This window comes from Sciurus carolinensis, chromosome 6 (assembly GCF_902686445.1).
Source record: "Sciurus carolinensis chromosome 6, mSciCar1.2, whole genome shotgun sequence".
NCBI lineage: Eukaryota > Metazoa > Chordata > Mammalia > Rodentia > Sciuridae > Sciurus > Sciurus carolinensis.
Genome location: NC_062218.1, coordinates 43,518,528 through 43,544,629, shown reverse-complemented (window position 1 = coordinate 43,544,629; position 26,102 = coordinate 43,518,528). Strand labels below are relative to the sequence as shown.

At 42.8% G+C, this 26,102-nt stretch overlaps 1 protein-coding gene across 1 annotated transcript in view; it reads right to left on the bottom strand.

Moving 5' to 3' along the window:
* The window catches only part of Snx18 (sorting nexin 18), a 28,263-nt gene extending 22,026 nt beyond the window's left edge, over window positions 1-6,237 (bottom strand). The window contains exon 1 of the mRNA XM_047556411.1: window positions 4,401-6,237. Within this exon, the coding sequence (XP_047412367.1) occupies window positions 4,401-6,021 (1,621 nt within the window). The 5' untranslated portion in view covers window positions 6,022-6,237. The remainder of the gene's footprint in view (window positions 1-4,400) is intronic.
* Window positions 6,238-26,102: the final 19,865 nt, after the last annotated feature.

The window sequence follows — 26,102 nt, the reverse complement described above, 5'->3', positions numbered from 1 at the left end:
TAGAGCAATTTTTTGTTGAAAAAGGGGCTCCATCTGGAACATTTTGAGAGCAATGAAGTAGATTCTACATATCAAAGTGTACAGAACTGTTTATCTAGTCCTGCCTCCTTGTTTCACAAAGCTCAAACCAGGTTTTGCCAACAAATCTATTTAACATGATTTTATACCATGTCTCTGGAATAAGGAAATTGTACTCTAAATAATTCCCTCCAGCCATCTAGTCCATATTTCAAAACAAAGATGAAAACAGTTCTCATAATTTAACTTTTACAGTCTTTCCTTTTTGCAATATTCCCCAAGAGGTGTAAAACTTTCAAAATCACAACAACTTGTTGCCATCCAGATTTATCTTTATTAAATTTTGAAGCCTAATCATATCTTCGGAAACAAAATTGAATATATTATGAAATACAAAATGACATGTATTCTATGAATTACCCTAAATTCACCAGCATCAGCATTATAAAGCACACTGCAGGCAGTGAAGATACAGAGGCAGAAGACAGAATGCTACCATTTCAAGAAAAGAAAATCAAAATCACAGGGGTTACAAGTTAGTAACAGACTTGTACACACGGCTGACTCAGGAATCAATGAACTGCCTATGTACAAAGAAAGTAAGGGGCTCTGATTAGGTCAAGCAAAATTCAAGTTAAGATTCAAACAAATTCTGAATTCACATCCAATGTACTGAAGACAATAGCAAACTACCTTTTTCCTTTACTCTGTTAACCTAAATAGTTCTGTTTAGCTTATACTCCATTAGTTGATTTAAAAAAAAACAATTTAGAATTCCCTTTGAAAGAACCGAATATGGCTTTCTTCACTTTTGCTTAAAAGTATTGCACTAAAACCTAGATGAGTTTCAGCAATGGTTTCAGTTTTGAGTAAAGTCAGGAAAAAGCCAGCCCACCACATTTAAAAGTATTTGAGTTTCCCACTCTCATTCTATAGCGGGGTCTTCACCAGGGTGGTTCTGGACATCAGACCCAAGACCACTGTGTGTTTGAGTGAGCCACGAAGGCCAGCTGCAAGCAGATGGACAAGCTCACACCATTGAACACTGCTCACAGGGGGAGTGCCTGGGAAGCTGTCATGAGGGATCCAGCAGAACCTGCTTCCCCTCCCAGTTTTTATTAATTAAGCCTACACGAGAAAGAAGATGCCATGAGATGACCCAATAAAAATAAACTATTAGGAAAACACATTAAAAGATAATCAATTTGCTGGAGAAATTCAGGACAGAGCTACAGTTAAGTGTCAGTCCCACACTGGTGACTGTTTCAGTGACAGTAAAATAAATGAAGGAATTGATGCCAACCCAGAGTAGACAGTCACCTGCACGGAGCTGTCAGTCAAGTAGAACCATGCTGTCCAACAGAACTTTCAGCAACAATGAACACGTTCCATATCCCTGTTGTCCAATGTACTCATTGCTAGCTATTTAAGCAACTGATACCTGGCCAGAGTGACAGAGTAACTGAACTTTTCATCCCATTTAATTTTAACTTAACATATGTGGCTCCTGGGTGCAGCACTGATGAGCACAAATCTATAACAATGACCACAGTAGTCTCCTGCATAAGCAAGAGGTTCGGAGGAGCCTAATGTCACTTTCCTTTCCCCCAAGAATTAAGAAAAACAAAATCTAATTAACTCTCTCCATAAATGCTTTAGTAATTACAAAACACTTTAGAATCATGTTCTAGCTCACTGAAGTATGGACCTCCTAATTATGATTAGAACAAAAAATGTCCAAGCAGTGAAAAACTGCTTTCTCTTACTTTAAATGATGAGAACTGGGGAGGTGAAACAATTATTTTGAAATATTTTTTGAATTTTTAAATTTCTCCTAAGGTGAAATATAAACTGTGTACCAAATACAACAAAATACTGGATAAACTGCTTAAAGATTTTTATTTGTCATTTTGTCACTGCTGTTCTCAAAAGTCACAGTTAAGACCTTTGATGTGATTGTGCTTTGAGACCTTAGAGGAGGGAAAAAAAAAAAATTAACCAGTAAACAAACTCCCCAAGCGCTCAGACAGAAAACGAGCCATTCCAATGGCAGTTCCAATAGCAACTGCGTAGTGGGGAGAAAAGTCCAGCTGCTCTTCCAACCACAAATCCTGAACATACTTAAAAAACTCTCCCCTGGCTTGTGATCTGCATCTCATCTGTACTCCTAAAAATCGCTGACCCTAGCATCCTTAATAAATACTGGTTGTAAACTTCTAGCTTTATGTATTGCACACTACAGCTTTAAATGGCAGTACATTCTAAAGACATGTCATCTAGGGACACAGGCTCCCTGTACATTACACACCAAGGCAACAGCAGAAACAAACTATATTGAATATCAACTGGTGTTCTTTCAGAAGTTCCTAGAGATTATGTTTAGTGACACAGTGTTGTTTAGTGTGTTTAAACCACATAAAATGACAACAATTTTGATGAAGGAAGTTTCGCAAATCCCAAGCAACAGGAGAAAATTCCAATTGTAGGATTATGAATATGCCACAATGCAACCCATTATTCTGTATAATTAAAATGCATAAAAAATAGTTTATTAGACTAAGTGGACTACTACTATAAATTTAAAACAAATACACACCATACCTTTTCTAATACACTATATGACAGCAGGGCACTTGACAAAGGCTGACTTTGAGGCCTGAGTGACAGTAAAATGAGCAAATGAACTAATGCCAATCTGGAATAGGCAGTCACCTGCATGGGGCTGCATATGTGTATACTTGATACTACCCACCTTTCAACCATTTACTAACAATTTGCATGAACTCACAGAAATATGTAAATAAGCGGCTAGCATGAATCCAGAATGAGGCAGGCAGTAAATGGAATTTAAATGTTAAGGTGCCACATTAAAAAGTCAGTTCCACCAGCACCAGCTACAAAGGATTTATAACTGATGTGCAAAAAAGAGAATGCAAATGCAAGTTCGCTTTACCTCAACAGCAATATTATTAGTCAAAGTTAATTCTACCTTAGACTGCATTTACAAATTGGAAACTGCCAAGAAAGTCACTGTACCCTACTAAAATTAGTACTGCAGATGTTCAGGGTACTGCGTTTTGACAGCAGCAACAGCAGATTCAAGATCAATTCTAGACATTTGTACCTCCTCCTTCCCCCCATGTTAAGAGTCAGAAGTCTGTCTAGTCACACTTGCAAGGGGAAGGAGAGATCCAGAGAGGAAGGAAGTAGAAAGGAATCTGCTATCTCCAAATGTCTAAAGGCCTGACAGGTCAAAAAATTAGATTTATTAAATGTGGTTCCAGGAAACAGAAAGAGAATCAAAAGAAACAAACTTCAGTTCAAAACACAAAAGAACATTTCGAGGATCAGTTGTTCATAAATGGACTGGCCCACCTGGAAAAGCAGTGAGCACCTCATCCTTGAAAGCCACACCTGGTTACCCAAGGTTTCCCTGGGCCAGAGATGCTAGATTAGATGACTCTTCCCACCATCCCCCTGCACAGGACTTTCACAGTAAAGATGAGCTCCCTAACTCCAACGCCTCTCCATTCTCTGTCAATCTAGTCACTGTATCAGAATGCAAATTAGTCTGCAATGTTAGGACAAGCAATACGGCTACAATTTACAAAATAAATAAATATAAATAAAAGCAAATCCTGGTATTGTAACAAAAGATGGGAACGCTAGAACTGACAACTACTGCTAAAACACACTGTCAGTGAGAAAGCCAACTCACTGGGATACCAGAAACACTGCTCCCAGATACAGTATTCATATTCTATGTAGTTTCCCTAAACCATTTTGTAAACAGTCTTAATTTCAATAGGTTAATAAATTCCAAACTCAAAAAGACCAAGTTGATTTCCTGAAACTAGAGCGAACTTCTTACCTTATTTTAAAAGGTTGCAAGCAAGAAGTCGATGAAAGTTTTTATATAGCCCCAGTTCAAGAGAAATGATCCTAGTTCCCCTAGCAACACAAACTGAGGTGTTGAGGTAAGCAGGACTTACCTTTATCTGAAGACACCAAGTTCTGCCCCATTATTTCTTCCCTACTAAGTGACAATGCAGTGTTCAAATGGATGCCTAACATGGTTTGGGTCCCCTGCTAATTCTACCCCAGTCACAAGATTACAGATCTGAGCAGCTCATTACCCATATTCTAAATGATAGCATTGCCATAAAAAGTACTTTCAGAAGCTTCTCTGCAAAGTAGTTACTCCCTGACTGGAAGGCACCTGTCCCACACTCCACAGACGCTCTAGGGAAAGACCTAGGCATCCATATCCGGGCCGGATTCCCAGACCTGTAGAATAAATATGAATCTGAAACCTACAGCTGTCAAAGTCACAGCGCTGAAGGACACATTCCATACCATTTGCTCTACCATCCAGGTTTTACCTTTCTGAACGTGGATGATATCCGGGAAGTTGGCCAGGTGCCCTTGATACAGCGCTAACAGGTCCATGACTGGGTCCAGGTCCTGCCTGGGCTGCTCGGCAAAGAGCTCGCCAATGGCGTCATAGGCATCTCCGGTGAAGGCAATGGCCTGATTCAGGCCTGCTGAGAAAGCCTGCTGGTCCAGCTCAAAGGCCTGGCTGAGGCCACGGAAAGATTGGCCCACCTTCTGATACTCCTTCTTGAAGCCCGTCACCTGCTTGCGTGCAAACTCGTTGGCAGTATGGTTGAGCTGCAGTGTGCTGTCATCCATCTTCTTGGTGAAGCACTTGAAACCATCTATCTTGCTCTCCACCTCCTGCAGGTCAAGAGCGGCTGCGGGTGGTGTGCTCAGGGTCAGGAAGAAGTTGGCGCCCACCATCTCGTCCTTCTCGGCCTTCCTCTTGCCCTGTTTCCAGGCCTTCTCATCTGTGCTACTGGGGCAGGTCAAGAAGTGCTGGAAGACGTCACACTGTGCCAGCACTGGGTGGCTGGCCATGTGGTTCATCCACCAAATCAGGCCTTTCCTGCGCTTGGAGATGAAGTCCTCTTCGAAGCGGCCAGTGGCCTGCTTCTCGGGCAGGTGGGGCACAGAGATGACAGGGAACTTCTCAGCCAGGCGCGCATACAGCCAGTCGAAGTGCTTGTAGCGCCTGTGCACTGGCACCTGCGTGTGCGTGGGCACCAGCTTGTAGGAGATATAACTCTTCATACCTTTGAACTTAGTCTGCTTGGTGGGGTCGTCGATGGTGCACTGGAAGGGGTAGGGGTTCTCCTGCCACTCGGGGCCGTAGGGCCCTAGCACCACGCATAGCTTGTCCCCATCCTTCACGAAGCCTGACGCCTCGCCCAACACGAAGGCCTCCCCACCTGATTTGACAAAAGTGGAGAAGCGGTTGAGGTTGCGGCTCACCGTGGCCGAGCTCTTGGCCCCCGACGGATGATGCTGCGGAGGTGCGGATCCACCGCGGGAGCCCAGCGACAAGTCGGAGCGCGTGGACAAGCGGTAGCGGCCAACCGCGCCGCCGCCCGCCGACGACGAGCCGTCAAGGTCCGGGTAGGCGCCGCTGCCCAGCGCGCCAGGCTCGTCGGCCACCGTGGAGCTGTCGTCCCACTCGTCGTCCCAGTCATCGTCGCTGCCCTGGCTGGCCTGGTAGCCGCCGTAGAGCTGCTGAGGCGACGGCTGCAGGGCGCCCCCGCCATACGGAAAGCCCGCGCCGGGCGGCTGGAAGGTGCTCGGCAGCGGCGCCTGCTGCGGCTGCAACAGCGGCTGGAAGGCGTCGGGCGGCGGCTTAAAGGAGGCGGGCGGTGCGGCGGGCAGGGGCTCGAAACCGCCGGGCGGCACGTTAGCGTAGCGAGCCGGGGCGCCCGGGCCGCCGTCGCCCGCCGGGCCGGGCTCCGGGGCTCGGATCACCTGCACGTACGAGGCCGGGAAGAGGCCGCGGTCGCCGCGGCTGTTGACCCCCTCGAGCCAGCCCTCGATGTCCTGCTCGCTGCACAGGCTCAGCACCTCGTGCTCCCGCAGCGAGATCTCGCCCGGGTTCTCCGACCTGAAGTCGTACAGCGCCCGGGCGCGCAGCGCCATGGTCCTGGCGCCCTGGTGGGAGGTCCGGATACCGGCTCCCGAGCCCCGGCCCCGCCCAAGAGGCTTGCGGTGCTACCCGCGCCCTGGCGCACGTTCTAGAGCCCTGAAGGCAGCGCGCAGCCCGCCTCCCCAGCCCGCCGGTCGCGCCCTCCGCGCCGCTCCGCTCGCAGCCCCGACTGCCGCGCAGGGCCGCCGCCGGCCGGGGGCGGGGCCCGCAGCCTCCCACGTCCCCAACTGCGCTAATCCACGGCCGAGAGCCACGTGCCAGGCGAGAGCAAGCGATGGCCGAGCTGTTGCGCCCGCCGCCCAACCCGACTCCGTGCCGCCGCTGCCCCCTTGTGGCCGCAGCTGCGACGCGAGGCCCGAGAGACGAGAGCAAGGAGGGTGGAGGAGGGAGGTGCTTTCTATTCAGAAGTAAATTATTTGAGGATTTTTAAAGGGTTAAATCCATAATATTTTAAATTAAAAGTTTGAAAATTCTTCCTAAAAGTAAGTTAGTACTTGCATGCCTAATAAACTTTCCCACTCAGCGCTCAGCGAAGGTTCCTGGAGGAGCTGACCCATGCCTGTAAAGAAGGATTTGGCAAGGAAGGTTAGCGATTGCTCGGCAGGATGCCTACGTCAGGGGGTTGTTCACTGATGGAGCTTCCCTCCCTCATGTATTCCCTGGAGCTTTTTGATGTGGAGAGAAGGAGATTGACAGAGCAAAGAGCTAGGACAGGTGTTATGTTTGACAAAATTAGAGGTAAAGAGTGTTGTAAGGAGAAAGGAACTGGAGAGTTGTCAATAAAATAAGTGTGCGCAGAAGGCTAACGTTTTGCATGTGTCCCTCTCCTCCCTAAGACGGATGGGGTGCAGTTCTAGACTTCAGAGCCAGGCTGCTGGGCTCCAATCAGTGTACCTACACAAACTAGCTCTATGACCTTGAGCAACCCTCCTAAAGTTGTAGTGCAGATTCATTGATAATGTCATACTGATGAAACATTAATATAAGGCATACACTGTACATGGTAAGCACAGTTCCAGTGTTTGCTGCTGCTATTGTTATGGAAAACCAAATCCCTGGCCTCTTTCACAAAGAGAATAAAGGTCCTATAATTGCAATAACAGGGTGTATTCTCTAAGAAAGGTCTCAGTGTTCACACCTCTTCTCCTGGTTTGAGGTTAGTGACTACCCCCCTCTAGGTCATCTCTATGTCTCACTAAATTTATGTTATTTTAAAGATAAGTAGATCATAAATCACTTCCTGAAATATTAATCAACTCCAGTCTCCTACAGTTGCTTTGTTTCATTTCTTTTCCTTCAGTGTATAATTTGCCTAAAGCTTTTTCTTCACATGATCCCCTCTTATTAAGGCTAGCGTAATTACTCCTTTGAAGACACCTCTAATTGGGGTTCAGCATTCATATATCATTAATTTCAACCTGTCCTCTGACCCTTTTCCAGCAAATCTGAGAAACAAACCAGAGGAGTATGCCATTTTTGTGAGGGCTGTGGTACTCTAAGCATCCTGCACAAAATCACCAACATAGTATAACAGAGCTACTCCCACAGGGAATACCATAATGCAAAATCTTAATTCAGTTCAGTAAATAAATTCTGAATTACATTTTTATCTGAAAACTCTGAATAGGACTACTCTTACAGTGAGTAACAGGGACCATTGAATTTCTTTATTTTTTCATTATTTTTAATTGGTATAATATAGTTTCGCATAATGGTGGAATTTGTTGTTACATAGTCAAACATACACACACTATAACAATATAATTTGGCCAATAGCATTCCCCAGTATCTCCCCTTTCCTTCCTCCTTCTCCCTCCTCCTGGTTCCTTTCCTCTACTCCATCTCTACTCCATCCAATGATCTGGGAATCATTGAATTTCAGTGACAATACTTTATGTGGCCAGAAATATGAAGTCAACATTAAACATCTCAAATACAGATTATTTTATTAACTCATGAGAGACTAACCTAGAATATTTAAAATAAACATATTTAATTTCACTATGCATTTTGGTGGTTACTCTTTAGATTCAAAAGTTAATTACAGTAACTTCAGACTTACTTCAGTTGTGACAAAGTTCAAGGTGATGGTTTTTACAGAAGGCTGAGCTGCTGTGGAAGCAGCAGTTTAGGAACTCTCAAGTGTCTGAGGTTGTTTGTAGCACGGTGCATAAGCATCTGCAGGTGCTCAGCTTGTGAGAGTAAAGTTCAAAGACTGTGCTTGCCAGACATCTAGCTTCCAGAAAGATGAGAACAGGCTATCATGGTGCTTGCCCTATGTACTGAGTGGCAGGAAACAGCCTACCTCTAAAGGGCCTTGAACATGTAGAAAATGTGCTCTAATATTAACAACTTGTAACTATTCACTCAGGGAAGTAAATTCAGTAATGCTTTTCTAAAAGATTTCTCTAGAAAATGAGGATGTTATTCGTAATTTAGTTCACACAGTCATTACAACTATCAACAATTTCTATTCCTTTATGCCTTTAGGTGACTCTAAATGGCCCCAAACAACTGGATTTTCTCACTTTTCCCCTTTGATAGACACCGAAGTCTAGTTGTTGACTGTCTCTTCCACTGAGAGAGGACACAGTAGTTCCTTTGCTCTTCCTGGAACAATACAAGCACATTTCTGCTTCAAGTTTTGCCTTTGCTGTTTTCTCTGTCTGGAACTGTATTCCCCCAGAGATCCACCACGCCATACCTTCACTTCATTCAGAATTGACCTGGCTCCTCCAAGCTCTTTTCTTCTCCTTCCTTGGAGAAGCGAGAAATAAGGTGGAAGGAGTTTGGGTCCCTAAGTCATGGACCCTAATCACACTTTGTGGGAGAAAAATTCGACATTGGGCTAGGTCCCCGAAATTGCAGAGTTTATTTGTTGAGACAGCTGGCACTAATTTTCTTGACTAATACACTTTCCCTCCCTCCCTCCCATCCCACCATCCATCGGCCAGTTTCATTTTTCTTTGCAGTACTTATTGCCTAATCTTAATACATGTACACATTAGTTGTCTTCTAGAATGTAAACCTCTTCCAGGCAGTGGGTTTGTTCTGGGACTGAATAAAATAATTGTTCAATTGAATGAGAGAATGTCTGTTATTTCCTAGGAGATGTCAGCTCTGAGAAGTAGCTCTTACTATCTGGGTTTATTGGCCTGGGCCCCTCTGCTGCCACCTTTCTTTAACGTCCTTAAACTAACTCAATTACCCAGAACACAACTGTGAACTCTGAGATGGTTGGAAATTTCACCATTACCACCTGAGTCATTGTTTTTAAAATAACACTAAATGATACTTGAAAACCATTTGTGACTCAAATGTATACAAATGATTTGGGCGGGGTGGGGGGTACTGGGGATTGAACTCAGGGACACTCGACCACTGAGCCACATCCCCAGCCCTATTTGGTATTTTATTTAGAGACAGGGTCTCACTGAGTTGCTTAGCACCTCGCTTTTCCAGAGGTTGGCTTTGAACTCCTGATCCTCCTGCCTCAGTCTCCCAAGGTGCTGAGATTACAGGCGTGCACCATGGCGCCGGGTTGCATGTGATTTTACAAGCACTTCCATCTTTATTGTTATTCCCTGCTGTTCACAGCAACTCCTCCACGTAAAGAGCAGACATTGTTACCTGCTATCACACATCAGGGCACCAGACCACAGAGAGGGCTGTCTGCTGAGGTCACATCACTGTCAAGTGACCTGATAACTATTCAGCTGTCCTGATAACTTAAATTCACTGAGTCACGGGTCTGCCCTCTGGTGATTCCTCAAAATGACTATTATTAAAGAGCACTGGCCACTTACCAGAAACTTTGTAACTGTGGTTTAATAGGAGTCCTGAATTCAGAAACAGTGCTGCCTTTGAAAAGAAGGCTGCTGGGTACATTTGTCAAATGAATGAGTAAATGGATGAAATTTTCCAAACCTTAGTCTGTGAAATGGGAATAAAAACCTACTTCATAGGGTCATATCAGGATTCAATGAAATAATTAGTTCATATAATGTTTTACAGTGCTCTGGTGAAAAAGTAATTTTGATATAATTAAAAGCAGTACAGTTCATTAAAAATCATTTTCCCAAATTATATGATTCATTCTTGGGGTAAATTCTTAAGGTGTTAACTGGGATAAATTTCCATATTTAGAGTCCATAATGTTAGCTTCCTTTGCAATGATATTTAGAGTTGAGAATGTACAATTACCTTAAAAGTTGTTCACTGCTATTGAAGAAATCCCTCATTTTTCATTACTGTACATTTTTCATACACAGCTCATTTCTGCTCCAAAATCAAATAAAGTACATGATTCTATATTCACTATCTGTCAGTTCCCTTTATAAATTATCCTCATTCTCCAAACATGTGTTTCACTAAATTAACTCAGCTTTTGACTGATGTGTTCTTGTAGATACATTTCCTCTGTTTGTAACTGCCCTGTTTTGAATTGTGACCTGTTTTCTTCCATTTTTCAATATATTCACATTTTCATAGTTTATAAGGTAATATTCCTCAATATATTGAACCAAAATCACAAACTGACAAACCAAAGCCTGAATCTGGCCTATCATTTAGTTGGATCAGTATGTAAAATACAGAGGTTCCCTGAATGTGACAGTTTGACTTATGGCTTTTCAATGGTGCAAAACTAAACTATATTCAGTAGAAACCATACCATGAATTTTGTATGTCGATCTTTTCCTATTTGTGGCATGATGCTCCTGTTCAATGCTGGGCAGCAGCAGGAAAGCCAAGCTGTGAGTCAGCCACGTGAAGCAATCAGTACTTTATTCTGCCGTGTACTCTGTGACTAAGTGTTCTGTAGGTTGGGTATATTAAATGAATTTTCAACTTACAATGTTTTCAGTTTGTGATGAGTTTATGAGGTCTTGACCCCATCAAATTGGGAAGCAACTGTGTTAGAGATTTCTCATTCAAAAATATGAATTCTAGCTTCTTTTGAGAAAAGAAAAAATCAGAATGTCTGGTCACACTGAGCTAGCATTTCTACTTAGCAATTATTAACTTGTCCCCATTAGGCATGACATGTTCAGCTCAAGTCTACAACAGTCTCCACGACTCTTTGGTGTCTTGAACCCAAGACTACCTTCCATTCCTGCTCCTATAGCATAGAAGGGTTTGTCCCTCTCACATGTTCCAAGGCAAGAATAATTACCCCTGTGACCTCACCTTGGGCAGTTCACATCTCTCTCTGAACTCCCCACTCACTTCCATATATCTTCTGGATCCCTCCCACAGAATATTTCGTGGAATTTCTGCACTTCTTCCACTAAACAAGTAGGCACCAAAATATACACTGTACCTGCTCCATTCCTTGAGGTCATGGTTGGGAAGGCTTTCCCAAGTAAATGTGCCTAATTTGATTAATTCAGGCTACAGTGGGATGAGAAAGAGGTAGAAGATGACTTTTATTTCCTGATGATTGCCAGAAACCTAAGAGCCCATCCTGCTTCTTTTATTTACTGTACCATTATTCACGTGTCTGCTGTGTTTGGATCACTCAGTTGCTGGAGGCCATGACTGGAATGTCCCTGCACTCATGGGACTTAGAGTCCAGAAGAGTCTGGTGGTTGGAATGGTGGATTAAATGGATTAAATGGTTTTCCGGTGACCATTCCCCCGCCCAAGTCTTCCTAGGGCTGCCAATCATCAGTCCACTCAGGAGCAGAGGAAAAGACACATCAGACATTCTAAGGATCTTAGGAGTTGTGTGCCAGAAAATTGGAAGACCAAATATGTATTTAACAAGATCATACTTGGAAACTAAAAGAGAATTTCAAGAAAGAGAAGCAAGCAGTCCCATCAGAAAAGGATCATTTGAATTTAGTGTTCATTTGAATTTAGCTGGAGAGTTCCTTGGACAGACTAAAGGTGTCCAAACCCTGCCACCTGACCCCAGATCTGCTGCCTGCTGGTTTTTCCTTCTCTGATAATGGTCTTCATGCACAGCAACTCTTCCAAGAGAACCTCAGAGTCATTTTAACTCCTGTTGATCCTTCATCTCCCACCTAAGCCTGGAATCTAGCCCCTTTGTCATCCCCTAAGCCACCACCTGAGTTTAGGCGGCCTTCTTACTATAATGTGCTGTTGCAATGTCCTGGCATTATTTAGGTTTCAGTTTCACTATCCTAGCCTTCCCCTGGTTCCTCGACAGCCTGTCAAACTTGGGACTTTGACACATGCTCTCCTCTGGCTGGAGTATGCCCCGCTTGACCTACTTGGCAGAACTGCTCATCATCCTTGAGACCCTGCTCCTCTTCTCCCCAGAAGCTTCTCTGGGCAACCCTGCAGATCCATTTATTCCTTCCCTGTGTTCTCACTGCAGTTCATTCACAGGGGTCTTATGGCACCACCCCACTGTAATGTAAGGATTCATTACCAACCTATAGGGCTGCTCCCATTTACATGAAATTCAGGTGTGAAAGGTGCAGGAGTTCAAAGCAGTGGTTTTTACAGATCGATAAGATTCCAGTTTATAGCCTATAGTCTCTGTGGTTTCCTTAGGACAGGGAGGTACTCTAATATTTTATGTGGCAGTGGTTAAGTGTATAATAGCTATAGGAAACAGATATATTATAAATATGGACATAAGCCAAATTTGAGAGAATGGAAGGAGACGTTTGGGGATAAATGTGAGTTTCAGTTTGTGGATACAGAAGTAGACTCGTCTGTTATCATTCTTTAGTTCAGAAAAGGAAAATTCATTTACAAGTTAGAATGTGAGAAGACACATAGAGAAGAGGGGAAGCAAGAAAAGAGTGAAAGAGAGAGGAGGGAAGGAAGGAAGGAAGGAAGGAAGGAAGGAAGGAAGGAAGGAAGGAAGGAAGGAAGGAAGGAAGAAGGAAGGAAGGAAACAGGGGAAGAAGAAAAGAAGGTAGGCAGGCAGGCACACACACCTGGTTGCTCCAGGTACACGAAGACCTCACTGTCCCTCACTGCTAACCATGCTGGCTCTCCATGTGGGGCTGTGTCAGTGCTTCTGGTACAAATTCAAGAAGCCTTTATCTCATTAACATATGAGAACTCTATTCATTCATCTTTGCCTAGAGGTCAGAAACTGCAGGAGAATCTAAAATTCAGTCAAATAAATCAACAAGCAAAACTGAAACAACAAAGAACTAAACAAAACCTAATTTACTAAGAATCTAGCCATGATATATTGACACCTCTTCTAAGACACCTATCAGATTTCAAGAAACTGATGTCTGTAAGACAAGGAAAAAGTTTGGAAGAGAAATGAATATGTTCACCCAAGAACTTAACAAAGCTTTCCAGGAGAGTATTGCCATTTATAAAACAGACTTTGTAAGGGTAAAACTGCATGCAAATATAATAATCTAACCTACATGAGATTAGTATTATTTAAATATGAGAGGTAATAGCATTTTTAAAAAGTTATTAAGTAAAATGCCCAAATGGGATAGGCAAAAACAGTGGCCCTGTGGAGGGGTAGGGAGTGATAAGGAGACATGGGTTTCGATGAACTGAGAGCTTACCCCATCTAAAGGGATGCTGGCCTCTGCTTCTTGGTGACATGCAGGAATATGAGCCCTATATTGCTATGTGCCTTGACTTTTCTAAGAATCCAGAAATCGTGATTTGTATGTAAAAAGTCCTGATTTTGAAAACATCAGGTAGACCAAACTACATGCATCTAATACCAGGATTTATGCTACCAGCCCCGGTGGGCAACACCCATTTTGAAAGTCCAAGTTATTTTTTACCTGTCTTAGTCCTGACTGGTAAAAGAATATCTGAGACCTGCCAGACAATTCCATGTGGCACACACTATATTTCTGGAACTGTTTGAAGATCTTTCAGGCATTCAGGCAGTTGGAGTTACTGAGATCAGGAGGAGGAATGGCCATTTCCAATTAAGGTGAAGTCATGGATTTTCCCCGGAACAGCTCTGGACAAGCCCTTCCTTTAGAGAAAACCTCTGCTCTCTTTAACAGGACTCTAAATGCCCCCTGTCATAACAGGAAAAGGCAGGCTGCTTGTGGTGGAACATTTTTCCCATCTCATTCTTTGCATATTGGCCAAACTCAGAGGATATGTTTATAAAAATCAGAGGCTCAGTGGAGGAATGGATCTGATGACTTTTCAATTATATAGACAGCACTGATGTCAATAAATTTCACATGAGGATCTACATGTCCAAAAGTGTCATTGTCACAGCTTTTCAAACTGACTCAAAATTAAACCTAGAGAAGAATATGCAGGGTATCTCTCTCTCTCTCCGCGCCCCCCATACTGATTATCAGATAAAGAGATTCAAATTCAGGTAAGTAAAACATTTTAAACAAGCATAGGTAGCTTTATTTTGAGGAAATCTTATCATGAGTCTATTCTTTAATAAAGAGTTCTCCTAACCTCAGAAACATATGTGTAAAGGGTCTTTGTAAGTTCATATCTATGTATAAAACAAATTCATGTTTCCATGTAAAATAACATCCCAGTATCTGGAGATCAGTCTGGAGGCTAAATCATCAAGCATCCAGAAACATTGTAGTTATAGATCTGAAGGTTCTTTTGTCTTCATTGTTATGTTTTACTTTATTTGGCACTGGGGTTGAACCCAGGGGTACTTTGCTAGAACTACACCCCAGTCCTTTTTATTTTTTACTTTGAGACAGGGTCTTGCTAAGTTGCAGAAGATCTCGTTAAGTTGCTGACCTAACTTTTGATCCTCCTGCTTCAGCCTCCCAAGATACTAGGGTTACAGACCTATACCACCACACCAGCTTTACCTAATGTGTTTCTAAACACAGCACACAGAGGCCTGAGCATCATACCATGGTGCAAAAGGCCAGATGGGTGGGGAGCTGGAGCAACACCTAATACTTTGCCATTACGTGTCCAGGAGGACGGGATGCTTGCCGTCTACAGTGGATGTCAAAACTGAGCGGTTAAGAGAATCAACCATTACTGTCTGTACCCAAAGGACTCCCAGTAGATTCAGCTTCAATGTTAGACCAAATTGCTGCTAAAGGGAGGTGAGGTGTAATTAGGAGTGGATAGCCATAGTGAATCTTTCCTTTAAAGTGAATCCGAAGAAACCTCTTGGCATTGTTTACTTGTGCTATTTATCAACATCTGGGCTCCCATAACTTATAAACCAAGTGTGCACAGCACATTTCTGTGTAGTTTTGATCTCAGGCTTCCCAAGTATAAATACTTGGAAGAACTGCTTTCTGGGGAGAGCACTGAGAAGGCCAATCCAGCACAGAATTTGTCCTGTGACAACCTTCATCTGTGTCTAAGGAGAATCTCGTACACAAGAGAAAAAGATTCTCCAACTTCAGCTCAAATGGGTCTGTGAATGTTTTTTCTGGTCTTCATGGGAAGCAGGGAGGAGGAAGAGAAGGTGCTTACAACAATATCAACCTTAGGAATTCATATGACTTGGCTGAGAGTTTTTCAGAATGTTCCTCCATCTCCACGCTGCCACCTTCAGGTGCTCACAAGAACTGACCATACTTAGTTCATCAACAATTTGCCAGTATTGGAAATAAATATATGAATAAATCATAGGAACTCGATAGGGATGGGAGTAAGGAGAGTTGAGTACTTGAGCAGGCAGAGTAACTTAGGCACTAGCAGATCATTTGATCATGTCAACACAGGGTGTTAAGCATGTGCACACATAGATATGTAGGCATGTGTGGATGTTAATATATTCTTATTTCATGTAGAATATACATATAGATGAATATGTCAGTGTGCATATATACATATATATGTCAGTGTGCATAGATACATATATATGTGTATATATATATATGTATATGTATCATATATATATATATGTATATGTATCATATGAATGTATAAAATCCCAACTGGTAATTTTATACAAAGCACTATGTTAAACACATCATCACACTTAATATTCACCAAAATATTGTTTTGAGGACAGTCATTTCCAAATAATAGAGGAGGAGTTGAGACTTAGAGATAATGAAAGTTTCCTAAGGGTAAGAGCTGGTAGGTGGAGGCATGGGACTAAACCCAGGTCTGCCAGATGCCAAGACTTTGTTCCTAGCCGCCATTGTTCTTCCTCTCTTTGGGAGAAGGCAGAGGAACACAGGTGCTGCCTATGGGCTTTGTTTTTAAAGTGTTTTGAATAGGTGAGATGCTGACATGATTCAAAATTCGACAGCATAAAGCAGGCAGTGGAAAATCTTGCTCCAGTTCTGTCCAGTCTCTACTTACAACCCTCTCTTCTTTGTACAAAAGCACACTTTTTTAAATATATATATTTTTAGTTGTTGTTTGGCCTTTATTTCATACATTTATTTACATGCAGTGCTGAGAATTGAACCCAGTGCCTCACACATGCTAAGCAAGCACTCTACCACTGAGCCACAACCCCAGCCCCGAAAGCAGGTAATTTTGTAGTTTGTTTTCATGCAACAGTTTCTTTGTACAAATGTATTTATCCATCCCCCTCCTTTACACGAGAATTAGTATATTGTAACGTCCTGCAATTTGATTTTTTAATTTAATGATATATCTTAAAAATATTTGCAGTCAGTTTATGGTGTAGAAGAGAAAAGATAATTTTATCTTTAACACCCATATCTTAGTTGGGAGTGAATCCTGTCATGAAAAACTAACAAGAAAAAAACCAACGGAAGTCTTTTGACACTTGTACCCCATGTATTCATGGGAGATTACCCAGAGAAATGAGTAAATCTCTAGAACAGAGTTTGAAAAGTTGTCATAGCTGAGTGCAGTAGCACACGCCTATCATCCCAGTGACTCGGGAGACTGAGGCAAGAGGATAGAGAGTTCAAAGCCAGCTCAGCAATGGTGAGGCTCTAAGCAACTCATTGAGACCCTGTCTCCAAACCAAATGCAATATAGGACTGGGGGTGTGGTTCAGTGATCGAGCACCCCTGAGTTCAATTCCCAGTACACACACCTCCAAAAACAAAGTTGTCTTAGACTTCAGGCTTAAATACCATGATCTGCTGAAGTGAACAAAAAGAATGGTACAGAGACAGGCTTGGTGCAATAGAATGACCAGGAAAGGCACCATGAGGAAGAGTCTGTAGTGATTTAATTCCCCTTCTCTTCCTGCTGTGGGGTGGGGGGCGGGCAGGGAGGGCTGGGGAAGAAAGAAATTTCCTTTAGAGATGTAAAAAAAGGGCAACTTCTCAGAGCATCCCCCGTGCCCAAGATTTCTCAGAATAATCCTTAGCTAAACATAGGGCCAAATTTTGAGATGGCATGTCCTGGAACCCATCAATAGAGCGTCCTCATCTCTTTTCCAACAGCACATCCCATTATGTGAATGCACTGAATTCATTTAAATATTGTACTTCCATTTAATGAACATTTCTTTTTTTAATTTTTAAAGTTTATTCCAATTAGTTGTATATGACAGTAGAATGCATTTATGCATTTTGATAAATCATACATAAATGGAGTATAATTTCTCATATTTCTGATTGTACATATTGTAGGATCACATCAGTCATGCAGTCATATATGAACATGAGGAAATAATGTCTGTTTCACTCTACTATCCTTCCTACCCCCATACCCCTTCCCCTCCCTTCACTCCCCTCTACCTAATCTAAAGTAACTCTATTCTGCACCCCCCCCATTGTGAATTAGCATTCCCCCATCAGAGAAAACATTTGGGTTTTTTTGGGTTTGTCTTATTTCACTAGGCATACTCTCCAATTCCATCCATTTACCAGCAAGTGCCATAATTCCGTTCTTCTTTAAAGTGAACATTTCTGGGCATTCGTGAATTCTCTGTAGAGATTTTTTTTTCTGTTGATTTTTGGATTCTCCTGGATTATAATATCATTTTATACTTCTCATTCCCCTTTCTTGTATCATTTCATTTGTCATTACCTGACCAGAGGCTTTAGAGAAGCAGGACTTAGTCAAAGAGAGGATTGGTGTTTCAGGTAGGAAAGGATGCAAAGTTGTAAAGCAGCATGTTGGACTCTGGGAAATAGGAGGCCTCAGTAACATCACAGTGTAAATGACACCAGGTGTGATGTTGAAGGAATTACCCTGTAAGAGAACTGGATGGTATGTGGGTAAATGAGGGGAATTTAAAATGAGAGAAATGAAAAACTCAGGCAGGAGTAAGACAGGCCTATCCCTGTGGTAAACCAGAGGTGAGAAGCTTCTTCAGGAAATAATTGAACCGTTCTGAATGAAACATGATAGAGATGAGCAATGTCTGTGGGAAGGGTGGGAAAAGGGTGGTAAGGATGGTAAGGACAGTTTTGTAGTCTCCCCTTATCCATGGGGAGACATTCCAAGACACCCAGTGGATGCCTGAAAACTACAGATAGTACCAAACCCTAAATATAGTAGGTTTTTCCTATACATACCTACAATAAAACTTCATTTATAAATTAGGCATATGACGAGGTTAACAATAACTAATGGTAAAATAGAACAACTATGAAAATGTACTGTAATAAAATTAATGCAGATATAATAAAATTAATGCAGATACCATCTCCGTGTTTTTTTCTGGAACATTGCTCTTTTACAGTTTGCCTCTAATAATCCCAGTGTCTGAATTCCTTATGGATTTGTTTCTGTTGTCTGTTGTTTCATTTGCTTATGTATCTGGCTATTGAAGGGAAGTTAAAATTTCCCCTCTGAAGGTTCAGTAATTAAATCTACTGAAACAAACTAACAATAGGCAAATCAATAGGAAAAGATATGTACATTGATTAAAAAAAAAAGCCAGTGTTCATCATATACCCCATAATCCCAGTTTCTAGAGAGGCTGAGGCAGGAAGAATTGCAAGTTCAAAGTCTGGGCTACATAGCAAGACTTCATCTCAAAAAACAAAACAAGTGAATTTATGAGCTTGCACATGTGCATGGGAGTCACACAAAATGTGAAACACAAGGAACCAGATGGTTGAGGCTTAGATATCCTCTCCACCGTGGAGAGGGAAGTAGGGAGGCCATAGGCAATATTGGAGGTGTAGTAAATTATTTTTAGGAAAAAGAATGAGCCCAGAGAATACACAATGGCCTGAGACAAAGTTTTTTCTGGGTTCTGCATGTGGTGTTTGATTTGGGGGGTGGGATTAAACCAGGGTCTCATGAATATTAAGTAAGCCCTCTATCACTGGGCCACACCCCCAGCTTCTTGGGTGTGGTGTTTGATTTTTACTTTCTTCTGTGATAAGAGTTTCATCTGCTTTGGTTATTCTGCTGTGGTAGGAGATTTGAAGGCAACGCTCCTCCCTGGTGGCTCTGGTCTTTACAAAGATAAGGGAACTTCAGAGAAAGCTTTCCCCTGCATTTGCTGTTCCCTGGGGATTCTAGGTTTGAAGTCCAAAGTGCCATATTCTGCCCCAATACTACCATTGAGTGTTGGTATTATATTTTAAAATAATTTCAGGCAGAGGTGTTGGGATAAAAGTGTCTTTCTTTTTTGTCTCTTGGGACTATAGTAGTGAAGGCATGTACCTTCAAAGTTGTCTTGCTGAAAGTCAAACTCCTCTTCCTCCCCCCAACACCTGCATCATTGGGGTTCCCTTCTTCTGGGGTCTCTCTCCTTGGCTTGAAGATGGCCACCTTCTTATTGTGTCCTCATTGGGGTCTTCCTTCTGTGTATGTGTGTTCCTGTTGTCTCTCTGTGTATTCAAATTTCCTCTTCCTATAAGGACACCACTCAGGATAGGATAGGATTAGGTCCTATCCTAAGAGCCTAATTTTAACTTAATCACCTCTTAAATGGCCTTATGTCTTAGGATATTCACGTTGCTATAGTAAAATACTGTAAACTGGGTGGCTTATGAACTACAGGTATTAATTTTTCACAACTCTGGAGGCTGGGAAGTCCAAGGTCAAGGCAGTCAGCAGGTTTCTTATCTGGTGAGGACCTCCTTCCTTCATAAATGATGCCACCTTGCTGTATCCTCTTTTATAAATGCTCTGATCCCATTAATCAGAATGACACCGTGGAAACTGTAATCATCTCCTAAATGTTCCACTCTGAATACCACCACATTGGAGATTTTCATGTATGAATTTGAGAGGGACCCTGACATTTTTGCCAGGATACTTTCTCTCCAAATACAGTCACATGCTGAGTGACTTGGGGTTAGGATTTCAATGTGTGAATTTTGGGGGACAGGAGTGAACCCAAAACAGAGCCTGATCCCTATTGCCTGCATTTCCAAGGTTCTCCTATCAGTGTATGTTCAACTGCACTTGGCCTAGGGAAGGTTCTGGAGGGAGCTGGTGGAGTGGGAGGAAGGCAGTGCTCCGGAGCCTCCTCATTGTGAGGCTTCCCTGGGGCCTGTGGCCACCAGCTCCTGCAGGTGAGACAGGCCTCTGAGTTTGGCAGCACTGCCCCTTCCCTGTGACCCTCCAGACCTGGAGCAGCTTCCTGCTGCTGCTGACCTCTGGGTTGCCTCCCTGTCCTCTGGCTTTTCATCACCTAGATAAAAAATGGTGTGGAATATGTCCCCCATTAGTGTGGAAATTATCCAAGGGCCATGATGATTTCTGCTTTCCTGGTAAGAACCTAACCAGTACATATATCTTCTCAAAAACATAATCACTGTATTTACATGAGGAGGATTATAGGCATGTGGCAAAATGAGCTGGGCATTCTGAGAAGTTCTCCTATCTTAAAATAGCTTTGAAGAGTCTGCTACCCCTTTCCCAATTTCTTTCTATTACCAAGTCTCTCAAGAATACATCTATTCTACTGCCTTTCTTAGTTACCTACTGCCGTGTAGCATTTGGCTTTAAACTTAGCAGTTCCCAGAACACACATAGCTATGATCTCCAAGTTCCTCAGTGGGAGGAGTCCAGGCCTGGCTTGAGTGCCGCCTCTGCAGAGGGTCTTCACAGGCCACGAGCAAGGTGCGCAGGGTGGTGCTCATCTGGAGGCTTCGCTGGAGGGAAACCACTCATGCCTGGGCTCCTTCAAGCTGTTGGCAGAAATTTGTTCCCCTGAGATTATAGGAACAAGATCCCTGTTTTCTAGCTGGCTATTGTCGGGGCTTCTGTCAGCTCCTAGAAGTCAACCACAGTTCCTTGCCACATGGGTCTCTCACAACATGGCAGTTTATATCTTTTTCAGTGAGTTTTTTCACTCCAAGAGTCTTGTGTATTAAAACACATTCAACATGACAATATTCCATCACCTTTACCACACTCAGAAGCAAGTCTCGGCTTCTATCAATGCTCAAGGGGTGGGATGATACAAGGACATGATTCACTAGAGGTCACCCTACTGGGCCTCCATCACACCACGGGTGGGGTAAGCAGATGGCAGGTTAGTGCTCCAAGCAACACGTCTCCAGGCACCCGTGACTCTTTCAAGACAAATGAAGTTTGCACAGAGCAGCTCTGGGAAGCCAGAAGGGCAAAAATGATGGGCTAGTTCATCCCGCTGCAGGAAGTAGAAAGAACCAGGGCTGGGCGGGGCAGGGGCTGAGAGAGACTGGGGCAGGCTTGGGGCAGCCCCTTGAAGGTGCAGTTGGACCAGAGCAGCAGCCAGGACCTGATGAGCCTCTGATGTGAGCAAGTCCAGCTGGTTGCAGAGGGACTGTCCAAGGCCCCGGAGAGTAGGAGGGGTGGACTTCAGAGAACTAGGTGTGATGCTAAGGAGACAAGATGAATGTACGGAAAGGTATTCCAGTTTGGTAATCCGAGGGCTCAGTTCCTCACACCCCTCACCTCCTCTCCTCCCTCCTAGCCAACTTCAGAGAGCTGGGAGGGTGGGGAATAGTGAGCAACAAGACCTTCACCAGTCTTTTTCTTTGTGCGGTAGTGTGGTAAGGGCAGGAACCCGCTTTCATTTCCTCTTTTCAGTGCTCCTAGGCCCATTGTTAAGTTTCCTGGCTTCATCCAAGTCGTTTCTACCAGCTCTTTGAAGTAGTTGGCTGGGAACTCCTTAAATTGTGCAGGTCAGTGCAGTTCCACGGCACTGGGCTGCCCTTTCTCTCTTCTGCCTCTTTTAACACCTTTTTTTTTTTTTTTTTTTTGTCAGGGAGTTTTACATTTTGGAGTTTCAACTTTCAAAGTACTAATGAAATCTCAAGTTCACCTCTCCAACCTTGCTTGTCTTCTAGGCAGGTGCTTGGAAAAAAGGAGAAGACGCCATGGGTGGCCCAGCCAACGCGTCGAGTTCTCATTTCATCTATCCTGTCTGCAAGTTTCCACGATGTCCAGTCTAAGAAACAAAACCCTTGAAATCTTTTGGAAATAATATGGTAAGCAACATGGAATTATTCTTGAACAGGAGCATGATAGGGTGAATCACCCTGTTCTCTTACTTATTTTTTAAGTTGCTCTTTTTAGTTCTACATGACTGTAGAGTATATTTTGACATATGATACAAATATGGGGTACATCTTATTCTAATTAGGATCCCAGTCTTGTGGGATCTCCAGGATGTGGAGATTCACTGCGGCGTATTCATGTATGAACACAGGAAAGTTAAGTTAGAGTCATTCCACAGTCTTCCCTATTCCTGTCCCCCTCCCTTCCCTTCACTGGCGTTTATCTAGTCTACTGAACTTCTATTCTTCCCCTCCCGCCTCATTGTGTGAAAGCATTCACATATCAGAGAGAACATTTGACCTTTGGTTTTGGCGATTGGCTTATTTCACTTAGCATAATAGTCTCCAGATCCATCCATTTACTGGAAAAAGTCATAAAATCATTCTGCTCCTCAGTATACACCCCAAAGATTTAAAATCAGCATGCTATGGTGATGTTTATAGCAGCTCAATTCACAATAGCTAAGCTATGGAACCAGCCCAGGTGGCCTTTTCTTTATATTCCCACATCCAAACTCCTGTGCTGGACTTTTCAAAGCCACCATCAATCAGTTCTACTCCCTCCCACCCTCCCATGGCATCCTCCAGTGTCCAAGACTTTTCTTTGGACAGGTTTTTCTCTTTTGCAAGAAAGGATCACCCAACCCCTTCCCTTGCACTAAAAAAATCACAGAGAAGAATGTGAGAGAACCTGGGTTTAAATCCTAGTTCTTTCTCTTATTGGTTTATCCTTGGCTTTAACATGGGTTGAATAATATTTATATCATAGAATTGTTTTTAAAAGTAAGTGACTTAATAGAATATTACTCAGCCATAAAGAAGAATGAAATTATGGCATTTGCCAGTAAATGGATGGAACTGGAGTCTATCATACTAAGTGAAATAAGTCAATCCCAAAAACCAAAGGCCGAATATTCTCTGTGATATGTGGATGCTGACTCACAATAAATGTGTGCATTGGGCAGGGGAAGTTCACCAAACTGGACGGGGGGGAATAGAGGGAAGGGTATGGGGATGGGAATGACAAAGACAGAAGGAATCGAACATAACTTTCCTATGTTCATATGTAACTACATCATGTACAACCACCAGAATAGGAAGTTATACTCCATGTATATATAATATGTCAAAATGCATTTTACTGTCATGTATATTTAAAAAGAAAAAATAAATAAAAAGTATCTTAATATATGCAAAATACTTAGAACATTCTAATTAGAAAGGCAGGGGGAGCTATGGCATCCATCTCTCTGTCATAGATTGACTATGTCACCACCTGTCATCAAACAAGAATATGACTTACACATTTTGATCAATATTTTATATTTTATTGTAATTGTGTAGAAGTACAAGCTACTATGAATCTTAGAAAAGTATCACTCTGATTTTGGAAGGGCTCTTTCTTCTTCCCTCCCCACTAACCAAATTCTATCCCTTTCTTCAAGAGCCACTTTAAGTCTGACTTCTGTGACACTCTTCTATGCTGCTTCATCCCACACCAGACTCTCATTTCTGGAAATGTGTGCCTGGTGGGTCCACCACATAATGCCACCAAACTTGGCACTGAATTGCTTTTGTGAGTCAGTGTGTTCTGTCAGGGTCACCAAGAGTGGCCTTAATAAATAGCTCTCTACTTCTCAGACTGAGTTCTGACCAAGTGGAGAACTGCAGCAAATAACTGGAAGGTGAACTCAAGTGGTTACCTTTGTTATGGACAGAACTGTATTGTGGGCTGTACTACAGAGTGAGGGCCGAACACATTCCCACCCAGATCAGAAAATGCATCACCTTCTCCTCGTGGGATTGCATCCAAAGTCACGCCATTCCAAGTGAGTCACCCACCTTTCCTGGAAGAACAAGAATAATACACATAAAGCCAAAGGAATGTTTAAGGAAAATTCCTCTTCTTAAAAACCAAGACGTAGGATAAAAGCCCACCCCTGTAGTGAGATCTTCACATGTACACTAGAAACCCTTTGGGGGCAGCGTCTAGATCTGAAGGCTCTGAGCAATCCCTTCAACACCTAAAAGGGTATAGGCATATAACAGCTGCTCAATAATGATTCCAGGTCCTGTTCTAACCTCTGTCCGTATATTAGCTTAATCCCTAGAATGATCCTAGAAAGCAGCTGTGTTAACACTGCCATTTTACACTCTAGGAAACTGAGGAATAGAGCTCAGTCAGTCACTAAATGGTAAAGCTGGGATTTAAACCCAGTCTGGCCTCAGAGTTCTTGCTTTCAACCACCATGTACTGCCCTGATTAAATTTCAAAGGCAGCAGTGTTAGCGAAAAGAAGATTGTGAGAATTCAACTAGATGAGAACCAGCTCTGTTAATGTCCCATTAAGGGAACTTCTACAGATTCACAGCTAGTATTCAGACAGAGTCATCAAAGAAAGTACTACATCAACTTTCCTTCTTTTTCTTACTTTTTACTTTTCCTTGCAGTTCTGAGGATTGAACCCAGGGTCTCGCACGTGCTCGGCAAGCACTCTACCACTGAGCAATATCCTCAGTCCCTTTTTAAGATTTTGAGACAGTCTCACTAAATTGCTGAGACTGCCCTTAAACTTGTTATTCTCTTGCCTCAGCCGCCTGAGGAGCTGGGATCACAGGGGTGCACCATTATTCTCAGACCCTTTTTAACAAAACTATCAAAGACTATCAGAAATCCTGTGAAATAATTATTACCATATGCACATGGAAAGAAGTCTGTTCTTTTCAACTTAAGGTACTACTGAAATCGTTTTTAATGTAATAGTCTTTTGTACAAAAATGAACCAAAGTCTCTCACATTTAACTCACAAAAAATGTTTTTGGCTCTGATTCTTTTGTTGCCTATGTGATTAAAAGGCACTTTTATATAATAGAAAGATAAGGATGTTTAGTTTATTGCTTCACAGGATAACAAAGGTTAAAATCGTGTCCAAATATTAATTATATTTGATCACAGAACTTTTATCGTATTTCTGTCGTCAAGTTCAGCTTGAGTCCAATGTAGAAAGTTAAAAAAAAAAAAAAAATTAATGTCTTTTTGTTGTTTTTTCTGTTTACCACTAGAGGACACTATCTAGTCTTTTAAAAACCGGGCCCTATGTACTCTGTTTCCTAAGGTTTATCAGGGAGAGACCAGACAGGAAAGGCTGTGTTACAATTCTGTCTCAGTCTCATTATCATGAAATATCTAAAGTAAAAAGAAACTTCATATCAATCCCACTGATATGCTATTCAAGATAACTATCGTTGATCAGGGTCTATTACCGGCTGAGTTCCCTGCTGGGTGCTTTCTGTGCATTACCTCTGAACTCTAGAACACTGTTCTCATTTTACAGATGAGGAAAGTGAAGTTCGGGATAGCCGTATTTAAGTTCCTTCACATCACACGGCTGCACACAAGGATCAATTCAGGCTGTGAACCTAGATCAGGGTAGGTGACTAAAAAAGGGAAATTGCCAGGGATGCCACTGGAGAGGCTGGGGAGTTTATGCCACTGCGTAGACCTCTGCAGTTCACCTGGACGATGGCAGTGAAGGAAGCTGAAGATGCTGGGAGCCGGGGTGCATGCCTGTAACCCCAGTAGCTCTGGAGGCCGAGGCGGGAGGATCACGAATTCAAAGCCAGCCTCAGCAACTTAGTGAGGCCCTAAGCAACTCAGTGAGATCCTGTCTCTAAATAAAATGTAAAAAAGGGCTGGGGATGTGGCTCAGTGTTTGAGTGCCCGAGTTCAAGCCTCCCTACATCCAATCTGGGGTGTGCACA